General features: G+C 42.0%; 1 protein-coding gene across 1 annotated transcript; it reads right to left on the bottom strand.

The window, feature by feature from the left end:
• Window positions 1-644: 644 nt before the first annotated feature.
• Window positions 645-12171, bottom strand: LOC148096955 (uncharacterized). The gene is made up of 5 exons (XM_087833670.1): window positions 12117-12171; window positions 4401-5429; window positions 2424-2579; window positions 2083-2178; window positions 645-1831 (listed from the first exon to the last, which is right to left on the bottom strand). Exons 2-5 carry the CDS (start codon window positions 5427-5429, stop codon window positions 1460-1462), a joined length of 1653 nt encoding a protein of 550 aa, XP_087689796.1. The 5' UTR covers window positions 12117-12171; the 3' UTR covers window positions 645-1459.
• Window positions 12172-22453: the final 10282 nt, after the last annotated feature.

Here is a 22453-nt window from a genome sequence, read left to right as displayed (position 1 = left end):
TTTACAAATCCTACCATGTGAATTCATGGATTTTTTTTTCACATTCTGTCTCTCACAGTTGAAGTGTACCTCTGGTGCAAATTACTGACCTATGTCATCATTTTAAGTGGGGGAACTTGCACAATCAGTGGCTGACTAAATACTTTTTTGCCCCACTGTATAAGTATATATAATATAAAATTATTATATACTATATATTATATATTATATACATACACACACACCCACAGGAAAAAAAACCCCACGTCAGTTCAACATTGTTCACAATGATTTATTTTTACTTTTACTTTTTTGTGAATCACACATTTAGCAGATTCCTTCTCTGAACACAGTGAGCTGAAATCTGTTCTACATTTGGGAGGGAGAGCCTTCAGTTTTCAGGCCCCTCTTCTGTGGAACCAGCTTCCAGTTTGGATTCGGGAGACAGACACTATCTCTACTTTTAAGATTAGGCTTAAAACTTTCCTTTTTGCTAAAGCATATAGTTAGGGCTGGACCAGGTGACCCTGAATCCTCCCTTAGTTATGCTGCAATAGATGTAGGCTGCCGGGGGATTCCCATGATGCATTGAGTTTTTCCTTTCCAGTCACCTTTCTCACTCACTATGTGTTAATAGACCTCTCTGTATTGAATCATATCTGTTATTAATCTCTGTCTCTCTTCCACAGCATGTCTTTATCCTGTCTTCCTTCTCTCACCCCAACCGGTCGCAGCAGATGGCCGCCCCTCCCTGAGCCTGGTTCTGCCGGAGGTTTCTTCCTGTTAAAAGGGAGTTTTTCCTTCCCACTGTCGCCAAAGTGCTTGCTCATAGGGGGTCATATGATTGTTGGGCTTTTCTCTGTATCTATGAAGCGCCTTGAGGCGACATTTGTTGTGATTTGGCGCTATATAAATAAAATTGAATTGAATTGAATTGAATTCAGTGGATAAAACTTGGATAAAATTTCAGTCACAACAGCCTTATATAATAAAATTGCATCCAAATTGGCATGCTTGATAAAACTCTGTAAAACTGGCATGTTGATGCTAACAACAAGAAAAATGTACCTGCCATACAAAGAATAAAAGTGGCTCAAGTGAACGCAGTGCTTTACCTTTTCAGAAAAGGTCAAATGACAAAAGTAAAATTAAGATCCCAAAAAAATATAAATCCTGAAAAAAAACAACAACATTTGCACTGTGACATAGTTTTTGAACATCTTATTTTGATTCCAAAAAATTGGGAAGATTATAACTAAAGAGTGACCAAAAAACATCCATAATTTAAATAAAAAGGTTTCAAAAAGGATTGCGCTAAAAAAAACAAACAAAAAAAAAACCATACAGAAGATACTCTCCCATTTACACCTTAATGTGAATCTGGAAAGTTAATACAAAAACACAGTTTATGGTACAAACATTATTTATGAACAGGAATGTCAACACAATGTAATGCCGCAACTGAACCTTTTGATGAGCATTACATGTCACTTAACAAGTCTAACACTTTAAGAACAGCCCTGTGAAATTTTGTCTGCAATGAACAGAGGTCATTTTTCAGTCTTTGAACCTTGACAGAAAGGTTTCCTGGATCCAGCTCCATGAACACTTTTTGAAATGCTTCAAATGTGCATTTGAAATTCTTGAGGTATTTCAGATCCAGAGCATAGCACAGTCCCAAAAGATAGCAACAGGCTTTGCTCAGATTCCCAAGTTTGCCCAGAACAGTAACGCCTTCAATAACAATACCCACATCAGTAGGTTCGCCTGACCTGTCTTGATTCTGCAGCAGGTAAATCTTCATCACCTCCTCAGCCAAAGCCTCTTCAACAAAGACAGCATCAGCACCGTCCTTTAAAAAGAGAAACAACTGTTTTAAGCTCACATATTTCCAAACATTGAAACAAAAAGTTTCATTTGTATGACATCACCGGTACTCATAATATGTGGACACTGTGCTCCAAAATCTTTGAGCAAATGCTATTCTTTTGTATGCTTTGAAGTGTTTTTTTTCTTCTTTAGAACAGTATCTTAAAACTTTTCTATGATCTCACAAGCTAAAATAAACTACTAATATTCCTAAAACAGATTTATTGCACCAACCTCAAAGGTTTTGATTAAGGCACTTGGATCCTCTCCCAAATGGTCAATGAGACATCTGATGATGACTTCTCGTTTTTTCTCGATGGAATTTCCACTCTGTAAAACAGGAAGTCTCAACTGAGGCAAAATTTGCAAATTTAAAACATGACTTACCATTTCTAGCTTAAACATAACTATTTTTTTTTCTGTTGTTGACCTGTTTTCACACCCACCATCAAGGTAAGAACACCTGTGGAGCTAAAATATTGAACAGAAACCTAAGAAAAGCCGTTTTTAGTGGAAGGGCCTCTTCAATGCTGTGTTGGAACGTTTTTGTGGTTAGAAAATGCAATCTTCCTTACCTGAAGCAGAAGGTTTAACTGTGCCCTGTGGTGTTGTCCAGCAGCACCTTTCTTGGCTTGAAACAAGGACAGGAGTTTGGATGAATACAAGTCCAACGATGACATGAACTTTGGTTCAAGGTTCAGGGTCGTGATCCTATGAAACTCTGCACTGACCTGGTTTGGAGAGGTCAAAAAACCAAGGACAAAAAAATCTGAAGGCCAAAATTCTGATTCAATCAAAAAAAAATCTTTAAGTGGAACTACCATTTTTTGCAACCTGGACCTTATTTTCTAACATGCAAAAGATTAATTTACTCATCCAGACATAAATCCATATAAGTGGAGTTGTTCAGTATGCAGACTAAAGCCTTAACATAAAGTATTATCTTCCACTAAGCTTCTAAATTTTATGTTATGAATTGCTTGCACTATTTCCCTGTGAGATTGTATAATCTTGGAGGGAAGAGGCGGAGCCAGGTTGCCCTCTGAACCATCGTCTGCCAGGCAGCGATGCGAGAGGAACACACCGCTGAAGTGGCGCACATATTCAGAATCGCGTCAGCAGCTTTACAGAGAAAGCCTTTCAGCTCCTCTGGCAGCTCTGCTTCCTCCACCTTCCTGGAGATGACAAACGCTAGCAAGGCAGTGTTATTAGTCACTGCAGCTGACTGAACAGTGCATTGATGTGCGCGATCAGTGAACCTTGCTATCAGCTGGTCAAGTTTGGCGGGATGGGCCGGTCGCTGTCCAACGACCTTGGTCATTTTGGTGCCGAAAACTGAAGCGAGGCTCAGCTCTAGAGGGGGAACAGGCGGAAAACTCCGGTCTGTGAAGCCCTCAGTGAAGCCCTAGGTAGAGACCAGCGCTCTAATCTTCGCTGGCTGTGCTGCTGCCTCAGAGAGGTAGGTCATCACCGCCGGGAACTGAGGCCAGATGGGATCTGGGCAACGAGAGTGAGCGGAGCCATACCTTCCCGCCAGATCATCCGATGGGGGTGGAGCAGGCTGAGGGACGGGAAGTCCCTTCTCACCAGCTGCCTCCTGGATGATGCCAGGCAGATCCAGGAGCAGCGCACCAACAACTGGGAGCGGCGTCCTCGCCGACATGTGAAGGCCAGGGGTGGATGAGCGTCCGCTCATCCGCCTCCCTTCTGTCGCCAGGCTGCCCAGCTGGGAGGCAGTGGAGCTGCCACCACTGCCGTTTTCCTCACGGTGGGTGGAATCATCCAATTCCGGCCCACCATCGAAGAACTCGATGGCTTCTTCCAGCGAGTACCTCTCTCTTAGCGGGAACGCCTCCTCAGCATCAGCCTTGAAAAAGGCTGACCTCCGCTGCTTTTCCTCTGGCGGGAGGAGCTAACAGGAGCGGCAATAGGATTAAGGTGTGAGGGCGAGGTCTGCATGGTGAGGACCAAGGCAGCCCACGCAGACGGCATGTCGGTCATACGACATGATGTAGCCGGTCTGGCAGGATGGACACAGACGGATGGTCTCGCTGGACATCTTCTGGCTGGCTGAAGAAAAACGGTAGAGCCGATTTCCTGGTCTCACCGTAACTTATACTAGACCAGGGTGAGGCCCACACAGCAGGTGGGCGTGGACTAAAATACTTCAGTGCTGCGCGCACAAGGGGAATACCCAGAGTTAGATAAGTGAGACAAAGGCACTTTGCAATCAGCCCAGTCATTCTTCAGTCAGGTTACATTAGCTTAGCCTAAAACAAGTTAAGTGAACGGAAATTACTAGCATTTATTGTTCCCTAGGCTTGGGAATGGTTTCAATTAGAACCATTCTGGTTTTGATTCAGATTCCTCATTTTGATTCAAATTCCTAGTGATTCTAGAGTCTTATGACAAATTAAAGCAATCTGGCTGCTGCAAGATCATCAAAATCACTAGGATGGTAGCAACATGTTTTTCCTCACTTATCTTATGATGGGGGATCTAACAGACCAAATTTTATTTACAAGTGGATATCCTTTTAAATGTTCACTTACTTGGGAGACATCAAACAACGCCGGCCATCTGTCCTTGATGTCACTGACACTCAGGTGTTGGCTGATAATATCATGTCTTCTATGTGCAAAGGTTTTGCACATTAAATCCTTGATGGCTGTGCTGTTTTTCTTCTTACACTCATCAATCAGTTGTTGTCGCTCCACCACTTGCTGTTCTTTACCATCTTGTCCTGGATAGTGTGGCAGAAACAGCACTTCTCCTTTCCGCGCCTTCTTTATGTTCTTCGCTGGAGCCTTGTCATCAGGGTGCTTGTTCTTCAGTGAGTTGCAAGTAACCTCTGGAACTCCAAGACTTCGTAACTTTGACCTGTAATTTCCCATCTTGTATTTAAGACTATACATCCATCCCATCCAGCCATTACGACTGCCTGGCTCTGTCAGACATGGGTACTTTTTGACCAGAGCCTCTGCAACTTCTCCAATCTGAAGGCCAGTAGGGTAGGCTGTGTAGCTGTACATATAATCAGCTAATTTTTCCATTATATCTGACTTGACTGAAGTATTGTTCAGCACAGTGCCATTTTGAACAAAGACTTCACTGGCATTTTTCAGTACAGTCTCTGTTGCCACAGAGAAAAGTGGAATGACAATTTCATCTGGCCATGTAGTCTTCAGAGGACTTTGAAGAGGGGAGAGTATGACAGTGTTGTCTGAAGACAGAGATGATCCATCTGTTTGGTCCTCTGTGGTTTTATAGGTTGAAGAGCTTGAACTTTCATTCAGTGAACTTACATCTGAGGGATTTTCACACTGAGGAATCAATGTAAGCACTACTGATGGAATGACCACAGCTTTGACTGTACCCCTATCTTTGATTTGGTTGGGAGAATGAAGTGTAAAGAAATCTCCAAATGAGTCATCATAATAGTGCAATGTGAAATCCTCAACTAGCCCAAATGTCTCTCTCACTGTCTCATGCAACTCCTCAACAGTCCTGGGTATTCCTGAAGAGAGCACAAGCTTCTCACTCTGTTGTCCAAAAATTACTTTCAAGGCAACGGAGTCCATCTGCAGAATAAAAACCACAAGAAAAAAGAAAAAGAAAGGGGGTATCTGAGTCTTTCCCCTTACACTAACAAACAATGTGACGTTTTATTGACACCATTTGCTTGCCTTCAACACGATATGGTGTTAAGGGGTAAGTGTCACCAAGTACTCTGGGATGTATTAAGGTCATTTTCCCAGAAGGATCCAGGATAAATGCCCTAAAATGTTCATCATACCAGCTGTTGAGCAACTTCACAATGAAAAGAAATTCATTGCTTAAGACAACAATCTGTAAAATCTCCATAAAGTCAGGTAAGCCACAAGTAGATCCATGAGGCAAAACCATTCCTGAGGCATATTTAGTTCCATGATGAGTCAGAGAGTTGGTCAAATTCACATAGGCTTGTGTTGGATAAAGTTCCTTGAGACACTGTTGTATTTCTACATCAAGCAGTTCCAATGGAAGAGATGATACTTTAGTGACACACACTGATGGCTTCAATGCATTACCATTTGAATAGTATGCCATCATCATCTGGTGCTTTGAGGCAAGTGACAATAGTACATTTCTGAAGCTGTTTGTGTGTTTAACAACCTTCTTAAAGAAACTATGTTTAGCCTCAAAGCGCATAGTCCAGAGGCATACTAATGGACCAAATCCTCTGATCAAGTCAGGATAATGCTCCAAAAAATGGTGTTTTGGAGTTAGTTTTTGCTCTGGGAAAACCTCCAATAGCCTGTTGCGATGTTCAGATATAAGTGTGTCCAAGTAGCAAATACTTTCCTCTCTGTGAATAGGGGACACAAGTTCAGTTATATCTTTTAGAGTCATAAGAACTTGCCATGCTTCATCATTTTTGGGAATCTTTTCCCCAATAATAAAAGGTAATAGTCTCAATAACGTCCAATTTTCATGTGCGTTGCCACCAATGCTTTTGCGAGTGGAAAAATTTAGGGGGGTGATTTGGGGGCGATCTGTTTTATCGGTCCATTTGTAAGGAAATTCTGTTATGAAGTTATTGAGTTCAGTTAAGGAAAAGTAACGTTTACGGATAAACACATGAAGGCATAATGCTAATTCTAGTGGAATTATGCCTTCAAAAAGGTCGTGCAAAAGATTTGGAGGATACCCTGTGACAAAATGGAAATATTTTAATTTCCCTGTTAATGGACAACCTTTCTTCACACCACAAAAATGAACCGAGGAGGAATTTTCCTTTATGTTTTGGACATGTAGATCATAGTTCTCTTTTGTTCTTGGTGGAAAAGCTCCTGAACGAACTTCTTTTTGCTGAAAGTCTGAATGGTCTCCAAGGCAAAATCTACAGATGTAATGTCCAGAAAAGCTTTCCACGAGTCCACTAAGAGAATGAGTGCCAAGATTGTCAGCACAAACACAAAAAACAGTGCCCCTGATATATCTACCAAGCTGTGAACAAAAAATCCCGTCTCTCTCTAATGTTATGAGATCCTTTAAAAGTGGCTTGAGAACAGTTTCATAGCTAAAAGTTTTAACATCACTTGCCTTACACAGGAGAGCCAATTGAATTGATGTTAGCTGTGATCTCAGTTCAGTTGGTATATCAGCAAGTACCCAGTACACAGCTGTGACTTTGTGTTTTTTTCTTGAAGTCCCAAGTGGATTACAAATTTCAAAGTCATCCACATAGAGAACAAGGGAAATACTTAAGTCCTCAATAGCACAAAGTTGGTTTTGCTTGAAATATTGTCCATCGTGGAAAGAGGATAACTGTGAAGTGTTCAAATGTCTAGTTAATATACTGTTAACATTTCTTTACTCAGTAACAGCTGCAAGGACTGAAGAATAGGCACATACTGAAAAGTGGAACTCTTTTCTGGATCCAAACAGTATTCTACTGGTTCAATAACACAGAGGTTTTCCTTGAAATATTTCTGTCTCTTATATCTTGAAGCAAAGGGACCATCAGGACTAAGGGCTGCACATAAAGGACTACAGCGACATATTTTTTCAACCAATTCACTGACAAAAGACTGATCAATATTACAGTTATTCTTAATAAGAATATCACTTATTGACTTTGGAATATACTAAAGTGATAATGTGCAGATATAACTGAGCTGTTCCATCAAGTCATCCACACATTTACCAGAAACATTATAGATGCTTTCCAGTTTTAACAAGAGCACACCAATATTTTTCAAAATTTCATTTGTTGTTTCCCTTTCACAACCAAGTTCAATGGTGACATCCAAGTCCTCGTGCTCTTCTAATTCCAGTGCTGGTAAGAAGATTTCATTAGATGTACTGACAGTTTGCTTTGAAATCAAGTTAGTTTTAAAGTGCTTCCATGAACAAAATCTGTGCTTTCGACTTCTGTGAGTCGCATAAGTCCCACAAATGTTTGTCTTAAACTCACAACCATCAAAAACACACTATGGTTTCATGGCTTTTCAAATGGGAATTTATATGTTGAAAATAGTCTTTTGTGTTTGGGTAAAAAGAGTCACAGATTTTACATCTAATAGTTGGAAGGACCTCACAGTCTTCCGTTTCATGCGAACTGTGAGACCTAGACAAGTGTGAGCGTAAGGCACCCCATGTCTTAAAAGAGCAAGGACAATTCAAATGAAGACAGGGTATGGAATAGCCATGACCAAATGTACCATGTTTCACTCGATAATGTTTGAGTAGTGACACTTTTGATGATTTTTGTGAAAAAAGAAAGGAACCAAAACGGGAGTGTCAATGCTTCAGGGTGAGCCAAGGCCAAAACAATAAACAAAACAGATCTAAACAAATCCCGCACCCCTGACCTCACCAAAACAAAGTCAAAAATAAAAACAGAGTCTAACCTCCTTAACTAACACAAAACAGGAGAAAAACGGGTGATCAAAAGAAAATGGCAGCTCACCCCTACCCACTCCACTTTCACAACTCTCAAAAGCACTGCAGCCAGCGGCTGCCACGGGAAGACTGCTGGGCCGTGAGGAGAAACGCGAAGACCTCTCCCGCTGTAGCGCTCCAGCCTCTTTTTAATGGGCGGGTCCTCCAGCTGGAACCAGTCATGTCGTTGCAGTGTATCCATGCACCAATCGGAGGAGGGCCCTGGCACAGCTAAATTAACATAAGACATAACACCTGCACAAAACAAACACGTAAACATGCAAGGTCGTAACACCCCCTTCCATAAGAATTAAACAACCCTCCCATTGTTTAATTCCCAAACTATGAAATCGCTCTCGACAGGGCGTCAGCGATGACATTTTCCGTCCCTTTCTTATGTTTGATATGCAGGTTAAAATCTTGCAAAAGAAGGGACCAACGCATAAGTCTCTGATTTGAGTTTTGCATCTGGGAGAGAAACACCAATGGATTGTGGTCAGTGAATACTTGAACAGGGATAGAGCTGGATCCGATATACACCTCGAAATGCTGCAAGGCTAACAACAAGGCAAGGGCTTCCTTTTCAATAGTGCTGGGTTTCAGAAGTTTCTGACAACCACTTCTCCTTCAGAAGCCGGAGGGGACCGCGGACCACATGTCCAAACATCAGATCCATCGGACTGAATCCCAAGGATTCCTGAGTGGTCTCCCTGACGGCAAATAACAATAACGGCAGACCCTCGTCCCATTCTTTTTTCTTTTTTTTTTTTTTGTAAATTAAAGAGATTTAAGCCCAGGGAAAGGTGAGCTCTGGGCCAGAGTGCCATTAGTGTGTCTACAGCTAGTGAGCTGAGTGTGTTGCTGTGTTTTCAGCTAGTGAGCTGAGTGTGTTGCTGTGTTTTCAGCTAGTGAGCTGCACTCTTTTTGACTTTGTGCTTTGACTAACATTTGAGTTTTTGTTTTCTTAAATGGTGATAGCGGCTTGTCCGTCTCTTTTAGTTGAGCTACTTTAATAAAACTCTTTAATTTACCCTCATGCCTTTTTGTCTCCTTTTTCTGACCTGGACACTTTTTGTTACCTCCCCCTCACCGCCTAGACCCCTCAGGGGAACGTAACAAGTGGGGGCTCGTCCGGGATCGTTGAAAAGGGAGTTTGAGTAGGAATTGGTTTTTGATTATCTTTTTTCACCTTTAGAGATTCAACTTCCCAGTTTAGTTAGGTGAGTGTCCAGCTGAGCTTCGTTTTAAGTTCTTCCTTCGGGCACTCTTTTATTATTTTGCCTTTCTTATTTTCGGAGTAATCCTGGGTGGGGATTAGTTCCCTGTTGGGGGTAGGCAATTCAGGGCTCCGGTCGCTGAAGTTCTGCCTTTCAAGTTGCCTCGAGCCTGGCACGCTCCAGAAGATAGGTAGGTACAGTTTGGTGTGCTTAGGAACTGGGTAAGTTGTATTTGTTAACGTGTGTGCAGAAAGAGGTAAGTTGGTCAGTTAAAGTAAGTTGTGTAGTTTTCCATTCATTGTTTAATTGTTGGGTAGTCTGAGTTGGCAGACGGGTGTGGTAGTGTCTTAATTAGGGTGTGTTTGCTAAGCCTTCTCTGCCCCCGAAATGGATGATACAGCTATTAGTGCACAGGTGTCCAGAGGCTCATTTGTGAGCAAAAACATCCACCTGGTTCCAGTTTTCTGTGAATCCAGTGTTCAAAGCTTTTTCAGTGTATTTGAACGCATAGCGACTGCATTGCAGTGGCCTCAAGATGTGTGGGGGTGATGTTGCTGTGTAAGTTGACAGGTAAGGCTCAAGAAGCGTGTTCCAGTCTGTCTATGGATGACTGCCTAGTTTATGAGAAGCTTAAAAGTGCTGTCCTCCAAGCCTATGAACTTGTACCTGAAGCCTATAGGCAGCATTTTAGAGGTTTGGAGTTGGCACAGGGTCAATCTTACCTTGACTTTGCAAGAGAGAAGAAAAAGCTTTTCGATAGGTGGTGCTCGGCAAGCCATGCTAATGATCTAAGTTCGTTATGTGAGCTAATTCTTGTGGAGGATTTTAGAAACTCTATTCCTGAGTCGATAGCTTGTTATTTAAGTGAACAGAGGGTTTCCACTTTACAGCAAGCTGCCACCTTGGCAGATGAGTTTGAGCTGACTCATAAAGCAAATGCTGCAGGACACGATATCCCTTTGCGCCATAGTACATCTTGGAGAGGTAAGAGTGGGCCAGCTAACAAGGCTAATGCAGTTGTGGTTTCAAGATCCAGAGCAAAACTGTGTTTCTTCTGCCACAAACCTGGACACCTTGTTGCTAACTGTTTGAGGCTGAAACTCAAACAGAAAGCACACTCAAAGCAAAAAGGGCCTGCTTTGAGAAAAGTCAGTCAGGGTTCTCAAACCGACAAGGTTGCCCGGCCTAGTAAAGGGCTACACTTGGAGCATAATTGCTCAGTAGTGTCATGTAGTCGGGGTAGGAGGTCAACTAACCCTGAGCTGCCGCTGGGTGACAATTTCCCAGGTCCTCAAAATGACCTGCAGGGGGACAGACTGTGTATAAAACCACCAGTAAGACCCGCAACCCTGGCTAACAAACATGCCTGTACCGGTGACTTGAGGAATCGTCTGCGAAGTGTTTCAGTAAGGCCCACTAGCTGCCTGCTGGGTTCTCAACATGTGATGGTTCAAAGCCCTGGCTATCACATGGGACACTGTTTCGAGGGTCTGGGGCCACTCTCTGTCAATGTTGTGAACCCACTGAGATGGGGTTGGCAGCTTCCGCAGGAAATGCCTAACCGTTGCTATGGGGTTTGGTAGGTGGAAAGCCTACAGTTTGGTGATGCAACGGTTACGGACTTGATTAGTTGTTTTGGTTATCATAATCATGTGACAAACCACGGGTTTGTATTTATGGGAGGGGGTGTTACGGCCCTAGCAGGGCCGCCTCCTGAAGTTGTCTGTGTGGGCGTGTCCGACCATCTCTCCTGCCTTACTTGCCACCTTTCCCTTTTACACAGCTGACTCTTGTCAGTAATTAAAGAGATTTAAGCCCAGGGAAAGGTGAGCTCTGGGCCAGAGTGCCATTAGTGTGGTTACAGCTAGTGAGCTGAGTGTGTTGCTGTGTTTTCAGCTAGTGAGCTGAGTGTGTTGCTGTGTTTTCGGCTGGTGAGCTGCACTCTTTTTGACTTTGTGCTTTGACTAACATTTGAGTTTTTGTTTTCTTAAATGGTGATAGCGGCTTGTCCGTCTCTTTTAGTTGAGCTACTTTAATAAAACTCTTTAATTTACCCTCATGCCTTTTTGTCTCCTTTTTCTGACCTGGACACTTTTTGTTACCTCCCCCTCACCGCCTAGACCCCTCAGGGGAACGTAACACCTCATGTTTGCAGAGTTTACACTGCCATCTCATCACCTGTGACCTAAAAAATTGTGAGAAAATATGTCTCACAGTATGAAGATGACAGAATGGTGTATAACCATATTTACACAGTTTTTGTATGATTAACTGATTGAATAACCAATACTCACTACCAAATCAGGTGGAGGATACAACTTACAAATAAGTCAACATGGAACAAAGTACAATACTTAACCACATTGAAATAATCTGAATCACATCACCACGCTGTATAAATAAAAAGATAGTATGGTGACACTAGATGACAGACCATGAACTCATCAATATATTTACCGAACTGAAAAATTCTCAAAATTTAGATTTGGCATTTGTATGACTAAAATAACCCACCACAAAACCAGTATAAATATTTAGGTGGTATCACCATCCACTACTCGCTTGTATAAAACAATATCATATCATTCCAAAATTTAACACATCAAGTCCTCTGAGTAAAATTACCTGCCTTACTTTGTAGTTGATGCAGATTTTTTTCTCCTGGTGGTGAAGATGGTGCTGAAAAAATACAAATCAAAACTTTATCATTACAAAACATGTCACAGAGTAATCTGCCATAACATCAATCTCTTATAAGAAATTTTAGCTTGGATTGAAATAAACATTTATTTATGTAAATTGGGAGTAACTATACTGGAAATGATGGTACTTTTGGCTTGACCCAAAAGACCAAAGCTTTTTTTTTTTTTCATTATTTTCTGGGATCTGAAAGGAAGTAGGGCCCCGAGTCTAAATTTACTTAAGGCCCCATAGTACTTTGGACCGGCCCTGGATGAGGTAATCTGCTGACCCGGGCGGTCCTCTCAGCGTTCTCTCAAAAACTGGCCCTGTTCGGGACAAAGCTGAAAGCAGCGTCTTATATGCTCTGAAAGACCCCACATAGAACAAGAAAGCTAAGCAGCATGGTTGCTGCTATGAACTGTTCCGCGGGCAGGTCTTCTTAGTTACCAAAGCCATTGATGACGTCTGTTCATCTCCTCCTGAACAACCTGACAGAGTGAGTCAGGCCGCGTGACCACCGCAGCTCCCGCACCGCGACTCAACAGGGCCATTTTCTAGAAATGTCTGAGCACACCTGCTTTCACGTGGTTCCTAAAATGCCCCCGATTAAACGGTCAGGTCGCTGGTACCGGGACATTCCGGTCAAATTACCCGGAACGCAGATAGCGACTCAGAACGTAAAAGGATAAAAGGGCGCGGTTTCCCGCCGCCTTGACTGGAAGACGGGTTGAAAACTTAAATTAACGTGCACAAACACGCTGCGAAAAGTGAGCCACCATGACAAACGCTTTCTTCAGAACATGTTATAAAAGAACGGTGTGGATAAAGACAGCTAATGTAAGAATTGGTCACTTACCTGAAAACGTTACCAAGTCTGCAGTGGATGTGTGGATGTGTCTCGTTCAACGTGCAGAAAATCTCCCATGAGGCCATGCTCCTCGCGCGCGGTACATGCCAAAGGTCATTAGTCTTACTCAAAGTTTTAAGTTAGTATTGGGGGACAAAATTATATTGATTTTGAACCATTAATAATTAAAGTTAAAGACAATGATAAGTATGAATACCAGTGTCTCAGTTATTTTGAGTACTTTCTATGAGATATATTGAGTAGATTTAAATAATGCACCCTGTGTTTCAAATACAGAATTTTTTCTTTTAAATAAACTTGAACAAAAGAGCTCAGTTCAACTCAAAAACTGGTGTTGAAAATTTAAGCATTCTTTTCAGTATTTTCAACTCAAGATAACAGTTTTGTGATTTTCAAAGATTTAATCAAGGTCATCTAACTTAGAATTATAATGATATTTACTAAGCCCCTGAATAATTTTTTAGGGTGTAAAAAGCACTCGAGGCAACAAAAACATAATATTCCAGAAACACGCTTTGCCGATCCGATCAGCTGTTTGTAACACTTCCTACGTCCATCACCTGCCCGAAACTGGAAGTGATGTCATTTTGCGGAAATATAGTTTTTTACCATCAGGACCTTATGAGCCTATACTTGTGTTTTAAAAGTTATGTTTGACTTTATGACTTTCTGTGTCATTTCTGGGAGGCTTAGGACTCATATTGCACTGCTGGAAATAGTTTATTTTGATGCATATGCTGTTTTTTTTGCAAATTTGCATTATAATATTTATTTTCGTTTTTCCTGCAGTATATAAAAATTGGTGTATTTCAAAAATAAAACTATGAAGACACTCAAAATAAATTTCCTGTGGTGGGAAACTATTTTGAGCAACTTTTTTGTATTTAAAGTTGTGAGGGATAAGCCTCTTAAATTTCTCTAACTAGAAATATATGTTAAAAAACTTTTAAACTTTAAAAAAAATTTTTTTGTTGTTTATTGCACTTTTTTGCAATTCATGTAATTACTATGCACTTAATGCATACATATCATTAATATTTGGGCTATAATGGTTGTATTGATGTATATCAACTTGAAATGCTTCCAAAAATGGCACTACAACATGTAAAAATATAATATAAGCTCTGGCGGACTTGGTTCTATGGTAGGTCTTAAAGGGTTAATAATAGATACTGGACCTTACAGGCCGTCAGCCTAGCTCATCATAAGAGCTAACACAAGTTTGTATCAAAATCGTTATTAATTAAAGATCAATATTCAGAAATCATCTTAACCACACTGGTATCTGAGGTTTGACCAGTGTCCTATTACAGCTCTAAAAAGAAGTATCTGAGAGGTGTTAGACCTGAATGTTTATTATTTTATTATACCATGCAGGCTGTACGTCACTTACCTCTGCGGCAATATATGAATTAGACATGTGTGACTACCCTCCTTTGGCGTATGGACAGGTGGTATGGTGATGTTGGACCCAATGAAAACATTAAGGCCTTTGACACCATCAGTCATGAACTGATGATGTTATTATTAACTGTGAAAACTGACGGAAATAACTTTAGAATTATATTTGGGTAATGCTACAAGCAGTGATGGAAAATTGGAGCACGAAATGAAGATTTTCGGGTGCAAACTGTGTGACATGCAACTTGCTTTTTTTTTTTTTTTTTTTTTGCCTGTCCCGTTTGGTTCTTTTGCCATCAGAATTATTGTCTAAAGGCAAAGAAAGATGCCCAACGGATTTACTTTATCAAATGGACCATCCCAGCCCTACCGTATTGGTCTATTTGATTCACCTTTGTTTTTATTGTTTATTTTATTTTATTTTCACTTGCTAAACATGGGACAGACTTGACTGGGGAAAAGAAAAGGGAGAAAGAAAGAGGGAAAGAAAACCAGCAGGGAAGAAGAACGGTGATAAAGGGCAAAAAACAAAAACCAACAAAACAAACAGACAAAAAATACATATATCAGTCACCTGGATCACCTGTTGAGAAAGAAAAAAGAGAAAACAAGCAAAAAAAAAGAGAGCAATATAATAAACAACATCATCGCGATGATCTATGTGAATATAACAGTAAATACTAAATATTGAATATGTTGAATATGGGGTGGTGTTGCAGTGACGTGCCCATGAGCACCACTGGCAGCCAGCTGTGCCAGAGTGACCGAGCCCCAGGCTGAGAGGTCAAGGCCACCCCACCCCCCGAAGGGGCCAGAGCGAACCCCAGGTTCCAGGCCCCAACAAGCAGCCACCAAGGAGTGAGCCGGTGTGTACCTGGACGCCCATCCCCGGACACAAAGAACCACCAAGGCACCAATGTCTGAGGGCGTCTGCCACTGGTAGGGGGAGTGGTGGGGGGAGATAGGCCTCCATACCTTGGAGGGCCTGAGATGTCCCTACAGAGGTGGCATCTGATACCCGATCTGACATATAGACACAAACAAACAGGCACACACAGATACAAACATCCATTCCCACCCTCATGCTCTCATATGCAATTACTCAGGACTCACCCAACGTGGAGACAGACATAAATAGACACTGTACACACAATCACACTCCCCAAGCGTACTCTATACCCCAGGTCTAGGTCCCCTCTCCCCTTGAGGGGGAAACTGCACCTAGACCCAGGCAGTGTTACCCTTTTCCCTGGGGTGGAGAAAAGCAGACTGCCCCGACTCCGCAGCAGCAGAGAGGCCCCACATTCCAGACCCCAATCGGACGGCCAACTCTTCCTCCCAGCCCCCCCGCCCCAACAGGCAACAGAGAATGGGGGTGTGTGAAGACTCCAAACCTCCCTCCGCCCGCTCATATGTAGTGTTAATGCATGTGTGTTCTAAGGTGCGCAACTTGCTTTATGCTAGACTTACATGGCATTCATAAGTCCTGGCACATCTAGCACTGGTGTTTTTGAAGTTCCCTTCTTCATTCTGGAACAAACTTTCTTATACAAGGCAAAGGAAAATGTGTTCTTATAGTAAGATCATGCAGATTTGGAAGACTGAATAATGGTTTTACATATCTCTACATACATGGTCTGAAGTCATGCGCTGAGAACGACAGGAGATTATTGCTATGCCAAAGATCACATCGACGTTAACTGTAGATACGCTTTGTGATGCCTATGCAGTAGCGGTTTTAGATACGGGCGACACGGGCGGTTGCCCGGGCGGCATCGTGGTGGGGGCGGCATCACGGCTTTTTCTCATGCTGTCCCGACATCATCCCAGCGCATATTGGGAATGGCATTGGTTTTCTATCGCCCATTTGCTGGGAGTAAGGGCGCCCTCCGTTTGCGAGGTGCGCCTGCTGCTTGCGGCACAGGGAGGAGAGGGCGGGGGATGCTCTGGCTGGCTGGAGCAGCAAAAATTACCAACTCGCAAAATAAAACAAATTACAAACAAACCAAAAAACACGAAATTATAATATTACGACATTATAATACAGACTTATAATTTGCACCGATGTTTTTTCAAAATTCTATACGCGAAAAGTGAGCGCGAGAGCCCTCGGTGCGCCTGTCAAAGTAAACTTTATTGTCATCTCCGCTACATACAGTCCAGTATATAGAGAGACCAGACGACGAGGCTCCAGTTACAGCAGTGCAAGTAAACAAACAATATATATAAGAAGAGTAAGAAAATAAATATACACTTTAGGACCAGGAGTAAAGGGATCAATAACAATTTAAAATGTATATTTTATATTTTGTTGATTTAAAGTCTCACACACAACCCGTTTTTAAACTCTAAAAAAAGAGAAAAGAATAGGAGGAGTAGAGGCCGGGGACTGAGCCTGCCTATTTACCTGTTAACTTTAGGCAATAATGCGAGAGATGGAATTGCTTGCTTGTTTATTAAAGTGCTTGAAAAGTTTACAGAGCAATGTGATCGGCTCGCGATTCAAACTCTTAAAACATCACAGGCTCTACACTACGACAGACTGACAACGCCCTCTTGATGTCGCAGCTAGCACCCACGTGACTCCCATTACACATCACCATAGCAACCAAACAAATGAAAACCCAGTGATCATTAAAATTCAGTACATTTAATTATGACTCCTACAAGGAGAAACGAGCAAAAGATACAGGTAAGCAGATGTGTCATTGGATAATGGCAGGTCATGTATCCTAAAACATTAAGAATCAGGATACTTTCTTAATCCCTAAGGAAATTATGTGAGTTACAGTTCCTCCAAGAAGAAATGGTAAAAATAGCAACAGTAACAGACTAAACTCCAAACAATATATACAATGATATAATATTAATTAGTCAGTGTCAATTGTTGATTTGTCCTGTTCTCATTGTATGACGAATTATGATGTCTGTTTAGTAGCCATTTGCATACAATGCATACTCTGTCTCTCTCTTCATGTGTGTGTGTGTGGGGGGGGGGGGGGGGGGGGGGGGGCGCCAGAGGGGGTGTTCGCCCAGGGCGCCAAACAGGCTAGGACCGCCACTGTGCCTATGAATATATTCTACCTCCATACCAGTTGAAGGCTCTAAATGGCTGGATACCATGCAAAGCCCTGATGAAATGCCGTGAGATCAGACTGAAATGCCCTTAGATAATAACAATTCTTATAACTTTATATAAAAGCGAAAGCGTACATCAAAGGTTCCAGTAGAATGTTTGATACTCTGGTTGTAGACAAATCGCCCTGAAGTTGCCAACTCTTTTCATTATCTACATGGACTCATAGGAAGTAATCATATAAAGTGGAGAAACAGGCATCAAAGTCAAGTACTGCATTATTAATGGATATCGCCAAGGGAACTCTGGAAAAAATGCTAGAGTAGAGAACACAATAACAGAGCTTCTATATGCAGACCAGTAAGCCATTTTTGTTTAGTGAACTGGGCAACTACAAACCATCTTTCAGATTATTGACAACATGTATACTTGGTTTGAAATGAAAATGTCATATGTCAAAAAAGAAATGATGGCCTTAATGTCAACAGGAACAAAGGAAAGCAGTCCAGAGAAATCCCACCTGTGAGACATAGAGGCATGGTTAGTTGTTTACATACAAATTTTTTCAAACAGACAGAAGGAGAGAGACAGAGCGAGCAACAGGGAACGGAGACGGGTAGGATGGTGAGCCAGCACAGGTACAGTAAGTGGAGGAGGATTATAAAATTAGTTGCTGCATTGTGTGAGCATCTTGGAGGCTCATAATTGCCCACACTATTCAGCTAGGCACTTAAGAAGACTAATATGAAGCAATATTATATATGCTGTCCAATGCTAAGGCAGCAGATCAAAACACAGATCATAAAACCACTACATGTGTCGCTCTGTTTTTCTACAACTGGAAGAATGCAGTATGACTAAACCAGGACTGGAAACCTACACCATTATTTCATTTTTGCAGTTTTTGTTTAAAAAATGGTAAATGGTAAATAGTAAATGGCCTGTATTTATATAGCGCCTTACTAGTCCCTAAGGACCCCAAAGCGCTTTACATATCCAGTCATCCACACATTCACACACTGGTGGTGGCAAGCTACATTGTAGCCACAGCCACCCTGGGGCGCACTGACAGAGGCGAGGCTGCCGGACACTGGCGCCACCGGGCCCTCTGACCACCACCAGTAGGCAACGGGTGAAGTGTCTTGCCCAAGGACACAACGACCGAGACTGTCCAAGCCGGGGCTCGAACTGGCAACCTTCCGATTACAAGGCGAACTCCCAACTCTTGAGCCACGATCGCCCCAAAAAAGCCTTAGAGGTCATCACTTGGCTGGATGGGCAGACTGACAAAGAGATGTTGTGGCACCCATGATAACTTGAGATTTAGATGTAGGATTTTCAAATTGATATAATAAGTGCATTACTAAAAACCTCAGTTGAGTTTGAATATTAGTGACCTAGACTTTAAGAATTAGTTAATTCGTAATTCTTAATCCAGATGGTTTAATATAATGTTGGCCCAACCTTTGAAGCTGTAACAGCTTCAACTCTTGTGGTTAAATTTTCCACAAGGTTTAGGAATGTGTTTATGGGAAGAAGAAGCAGATTTTTGAGGTCATGTTGAACAAGAAGGCCTGTTTTAAAAGCTTTACTCTAATTCATCCCAAAGGTGTTCTACCTGGTTGAGGTAAAGACTCAACCACGCCAGACAAGCTCTGGATCTTGCTTTGTGCACTGGTGCATAGTTATGTTGAAACAGAAAAGGTCCATCCCCAAACTGTTTCCACAAATTTGGGAGCATGAAATTGTCCAAAATGGCTTGGTATATTGAAGCATTAAGAGTTCCTTTCACTGGAACTAAAGGACCAAGCCGTACTCCTGAAAAACCTTAACCCTTCCTCCATCAAAGTTTAAACTTGGCACAAAGCAGTTAGACAAGCACTGTTCTCTTGACAGCTGAGAAAGCCAGACTGGTCCTTCGAATTGCCAGACAAATTAATCACTTAATCACTCCAGAGAACACTCCACTCCACTGCTCTAGAGTCCAGTGGTGACATGCTTTACACTATTGTATTTGATGCTTTGCTTGGTGATGTGAGGCAGCTTGACCGACATGGAAATGTGTTCCATTAAGTTCTCTATGCTCTGTTCTTCAGCTTATCTGGTAGTCACATAAAGTTAGGAGGTCTGTAGCGACTAACTCAGCAGAAAGTTGGCAACCTGTCCAGATAGTTTTCACCCAGCATCCTGATTGTATGTTATTCTCTGGGTATCATGGTGATGTAGTTCCTGTTTAAACTCTGTTTAGTTTTGTGTTATATTCTTATGAGTTTTGTGACTTCCCTTTATGTTTTATTCCCTGAGGTTCCTCTTGTGTGTTTGCTTCACCCCGAGTTAATCTGTCATGTCTTCTGTGTTTCCAATCACTTCCCTGTGTATATGTGTGTGTCGCTTGCCCCCCTGTGTGCCTTGTCTCCACATTTGTATTCTGTCTGTGTCCCCTTGCACTCCCTCTCTCTCCTTCTCCCTCACCCTCTTAATAGTGTCTCTTTGTTTCATTTCCCTTACCTGTTCCCATGTGGCTCTTGTGTTTATTGTCGTCTCCCCAGTATGTTTCATCGTTGCCTCCCTGTTTATCTCTTATGTTATGTCTAGTCCGTGAGTCTTAGGTCTGTGTCTCTGTGCTTCCTGTTTTATTTTGACTGTCTTGCGCACCTAATCAATGTTCTGTTTTGCTTCTCTCTGTCTTGTAACCCCTAATTTGTCTCAGCTGTTTCCCCATGTGTTTCCTCTTCCCCTGATCACCTCCTGTCTGTGTATATTGTGTGAGTTTTCCCCTGACGTTTTTCGTCGTGTCCGTGGTTTCTTCGTGTCTCTTCCATGTTCCTCCCATGTTTCCAAGGTTCCCAAGGTTATGCTAGTGTTTCTAGTGTTCCAGTTTTTGACTTTATTTTCTTAGTTCCCCCAGTTTAGGCGTTCCTCTGTTAAGTTTGCTATTTATGTTTTTTTTCCTGTTCGGTGTATCTGCCTTAATAAACGGCACACCCTCGGTTTAATTCAAGTTTCTGTCTCTCTTTGGTCTGCATTTGGGTCCACACATAAAGAATCTACACGATCTGCCTCCGTAAATCGTGCCAAATAGTTCTGCACCTCAGAATTAACTGCTCTGTGATTTTACATGGCCTAACATTTTGTGGCTGAGTTGCTGTCGCTCCTAATCGGTTCCACTTTGTCATAATACAGTTGACTGTGGAATATTTAGTAGTAAGGAAAGTTCGTAACTGGACTTGTACATGGTAACATGGTGGAATTCACTTAGATCCGAAGAGCAACCCATTCTCTTCCATACAGTCATTGGTTTATCCTCAGCAAACATATCATCTGCTCTGACCTCTGGAATGCATTTAACTATGGATTCTTTGGCCTCAAGCCTGAGTATAAAGTAGTCAGAAGCCAGAGAGAGGAAAAGTGATTTGAACCATGAATTGGCTGGTGTTTCCCTCCTCATAAATCACCGGTTGGCCTGGCTTCTAGGCTGTTCGGAAGCCAGAATTGTATTAGAGTCGTGTACTAGGGTTCGTTTTTTCACCTTCCAGATGCAGCGCCATGCAGTGGCCTTAACAATAACACCACTTTGTTATCAAAGAACCACTCAGATGCAGATCAGACAGGCCATTCCTCTCAGTCATGCCCCTCCAGGTCTCACAGTCATTCCCCAGATGAGCTTTGACGTCTTCCAGCAGGACAGAAGAGTCACTGGATGAAGCACCCTCACCAATGTCTCACCAGTGTACTGTGAAATGTTGTTGGGCGCATAACTGCAAATAATAGTCAGAACCTTGTTTCTGACTATTGCCTGTACACTAGGGCTTTTACCGAGAAAAAAGCCCTAGTGTACAGGCAACACTGAGGGGGATACAAGGATATGGATTTACTCTGCCTTACAGAAACCTGGTTGCAGCAGAATGATTATGTTAGTTTAAACCAGGGGTAGGCAACCTTTCTGATGGCGAGTGCCATCTAAAATTTCCTCAGAAGTCAGTGTGCCATATGATTTCATTAGCAATAAATTTAATAACGCTCTATATGAACAGTTACACACTATATAGGACCACTTTATAGAAAAATATATTTGTTCGCAGATGTTGGCAGCTATCAGCGAATAGTTATCAGCTATTTTGAAACAAAAAAAGACACTTTTTATCCATAACAGCAAATGAACCGTACAACAGAAAATGCAAATGCTATTTATGGTCTCCTCACAACAATGATAAGAAAAATAAACTGAGTCAATATGGCATGTTTGTTAATACACATATTAATTTGATCTCTGGTCCAGCATTCAGACCTGAGGACACTCTTCATGTGAGAAAAAATCTGCTCACACAGATATGTAGAGCCAAATACTGTCAATAAGGCCTCTGCAATGTTCTGAAGACAGTCAAACTTGTCAGGTAGTGAGTTCCAGCAGGTGAAAATGCAAGCTCCATGAACACGCACAGCTATGGATTCCAGCTGCTTCGAGACAAATCCAGCTGCTCATTAAAGATTTCTGGTTTGATTAGAAAAGAAAACATTGGTCCACACACCTGAAATTCTAACAACAGCTGATCAAGCTTAAACGTGCTGCTGTTGTTTAGCGCAACATCCACTGGTTTCCGCTTTCTGGCGCAAAGTGGGCAATAAACAAAGAAGAGAGAAAAGCCGATCAGCTGATCATTGATCAATTTCATGATTGAAGTAGCAACAGGAGAGAGAGGGGGTGAGAATGAGAGAAGAAGAGGCAGCTGCAGCGTAATGACGCAGAATAACTCCAGCTTTGTGTCTTTTTTTTCTATTCTAGCTGAAGTACGGGACAAATCGCGTTTCTTTTCAGCTCAATACAAGACGCGTAATATTTTCTCTGAATATGAGATGATTCGGTTTTTACAGGACGGTTGGCAACTCTAATAATTAACCTTATGAATAAAATAAAGTTCACTATCAGTAAAATCC

The sequence above is a fragment of the Neolamprologus brichardi genome, chromosome 20 (genome assembly GCF_056152115.1).
Source record: "Neolamprologus brichardi isolate AB-2024 chromosome 20, ASM5615211v1, whole genome shotgun sequence".
In the NCBI taxonomy this organism is placed as follows: Eukaryota; Metazoa; Chordata; class Actinopteri; order Cichliformes; family Cichlidae; genus Neolamprologus; species Neolamprologus brichardi.
This window is presented reverse-complemented; position numbering and strand designations above follow the sequence as displayed.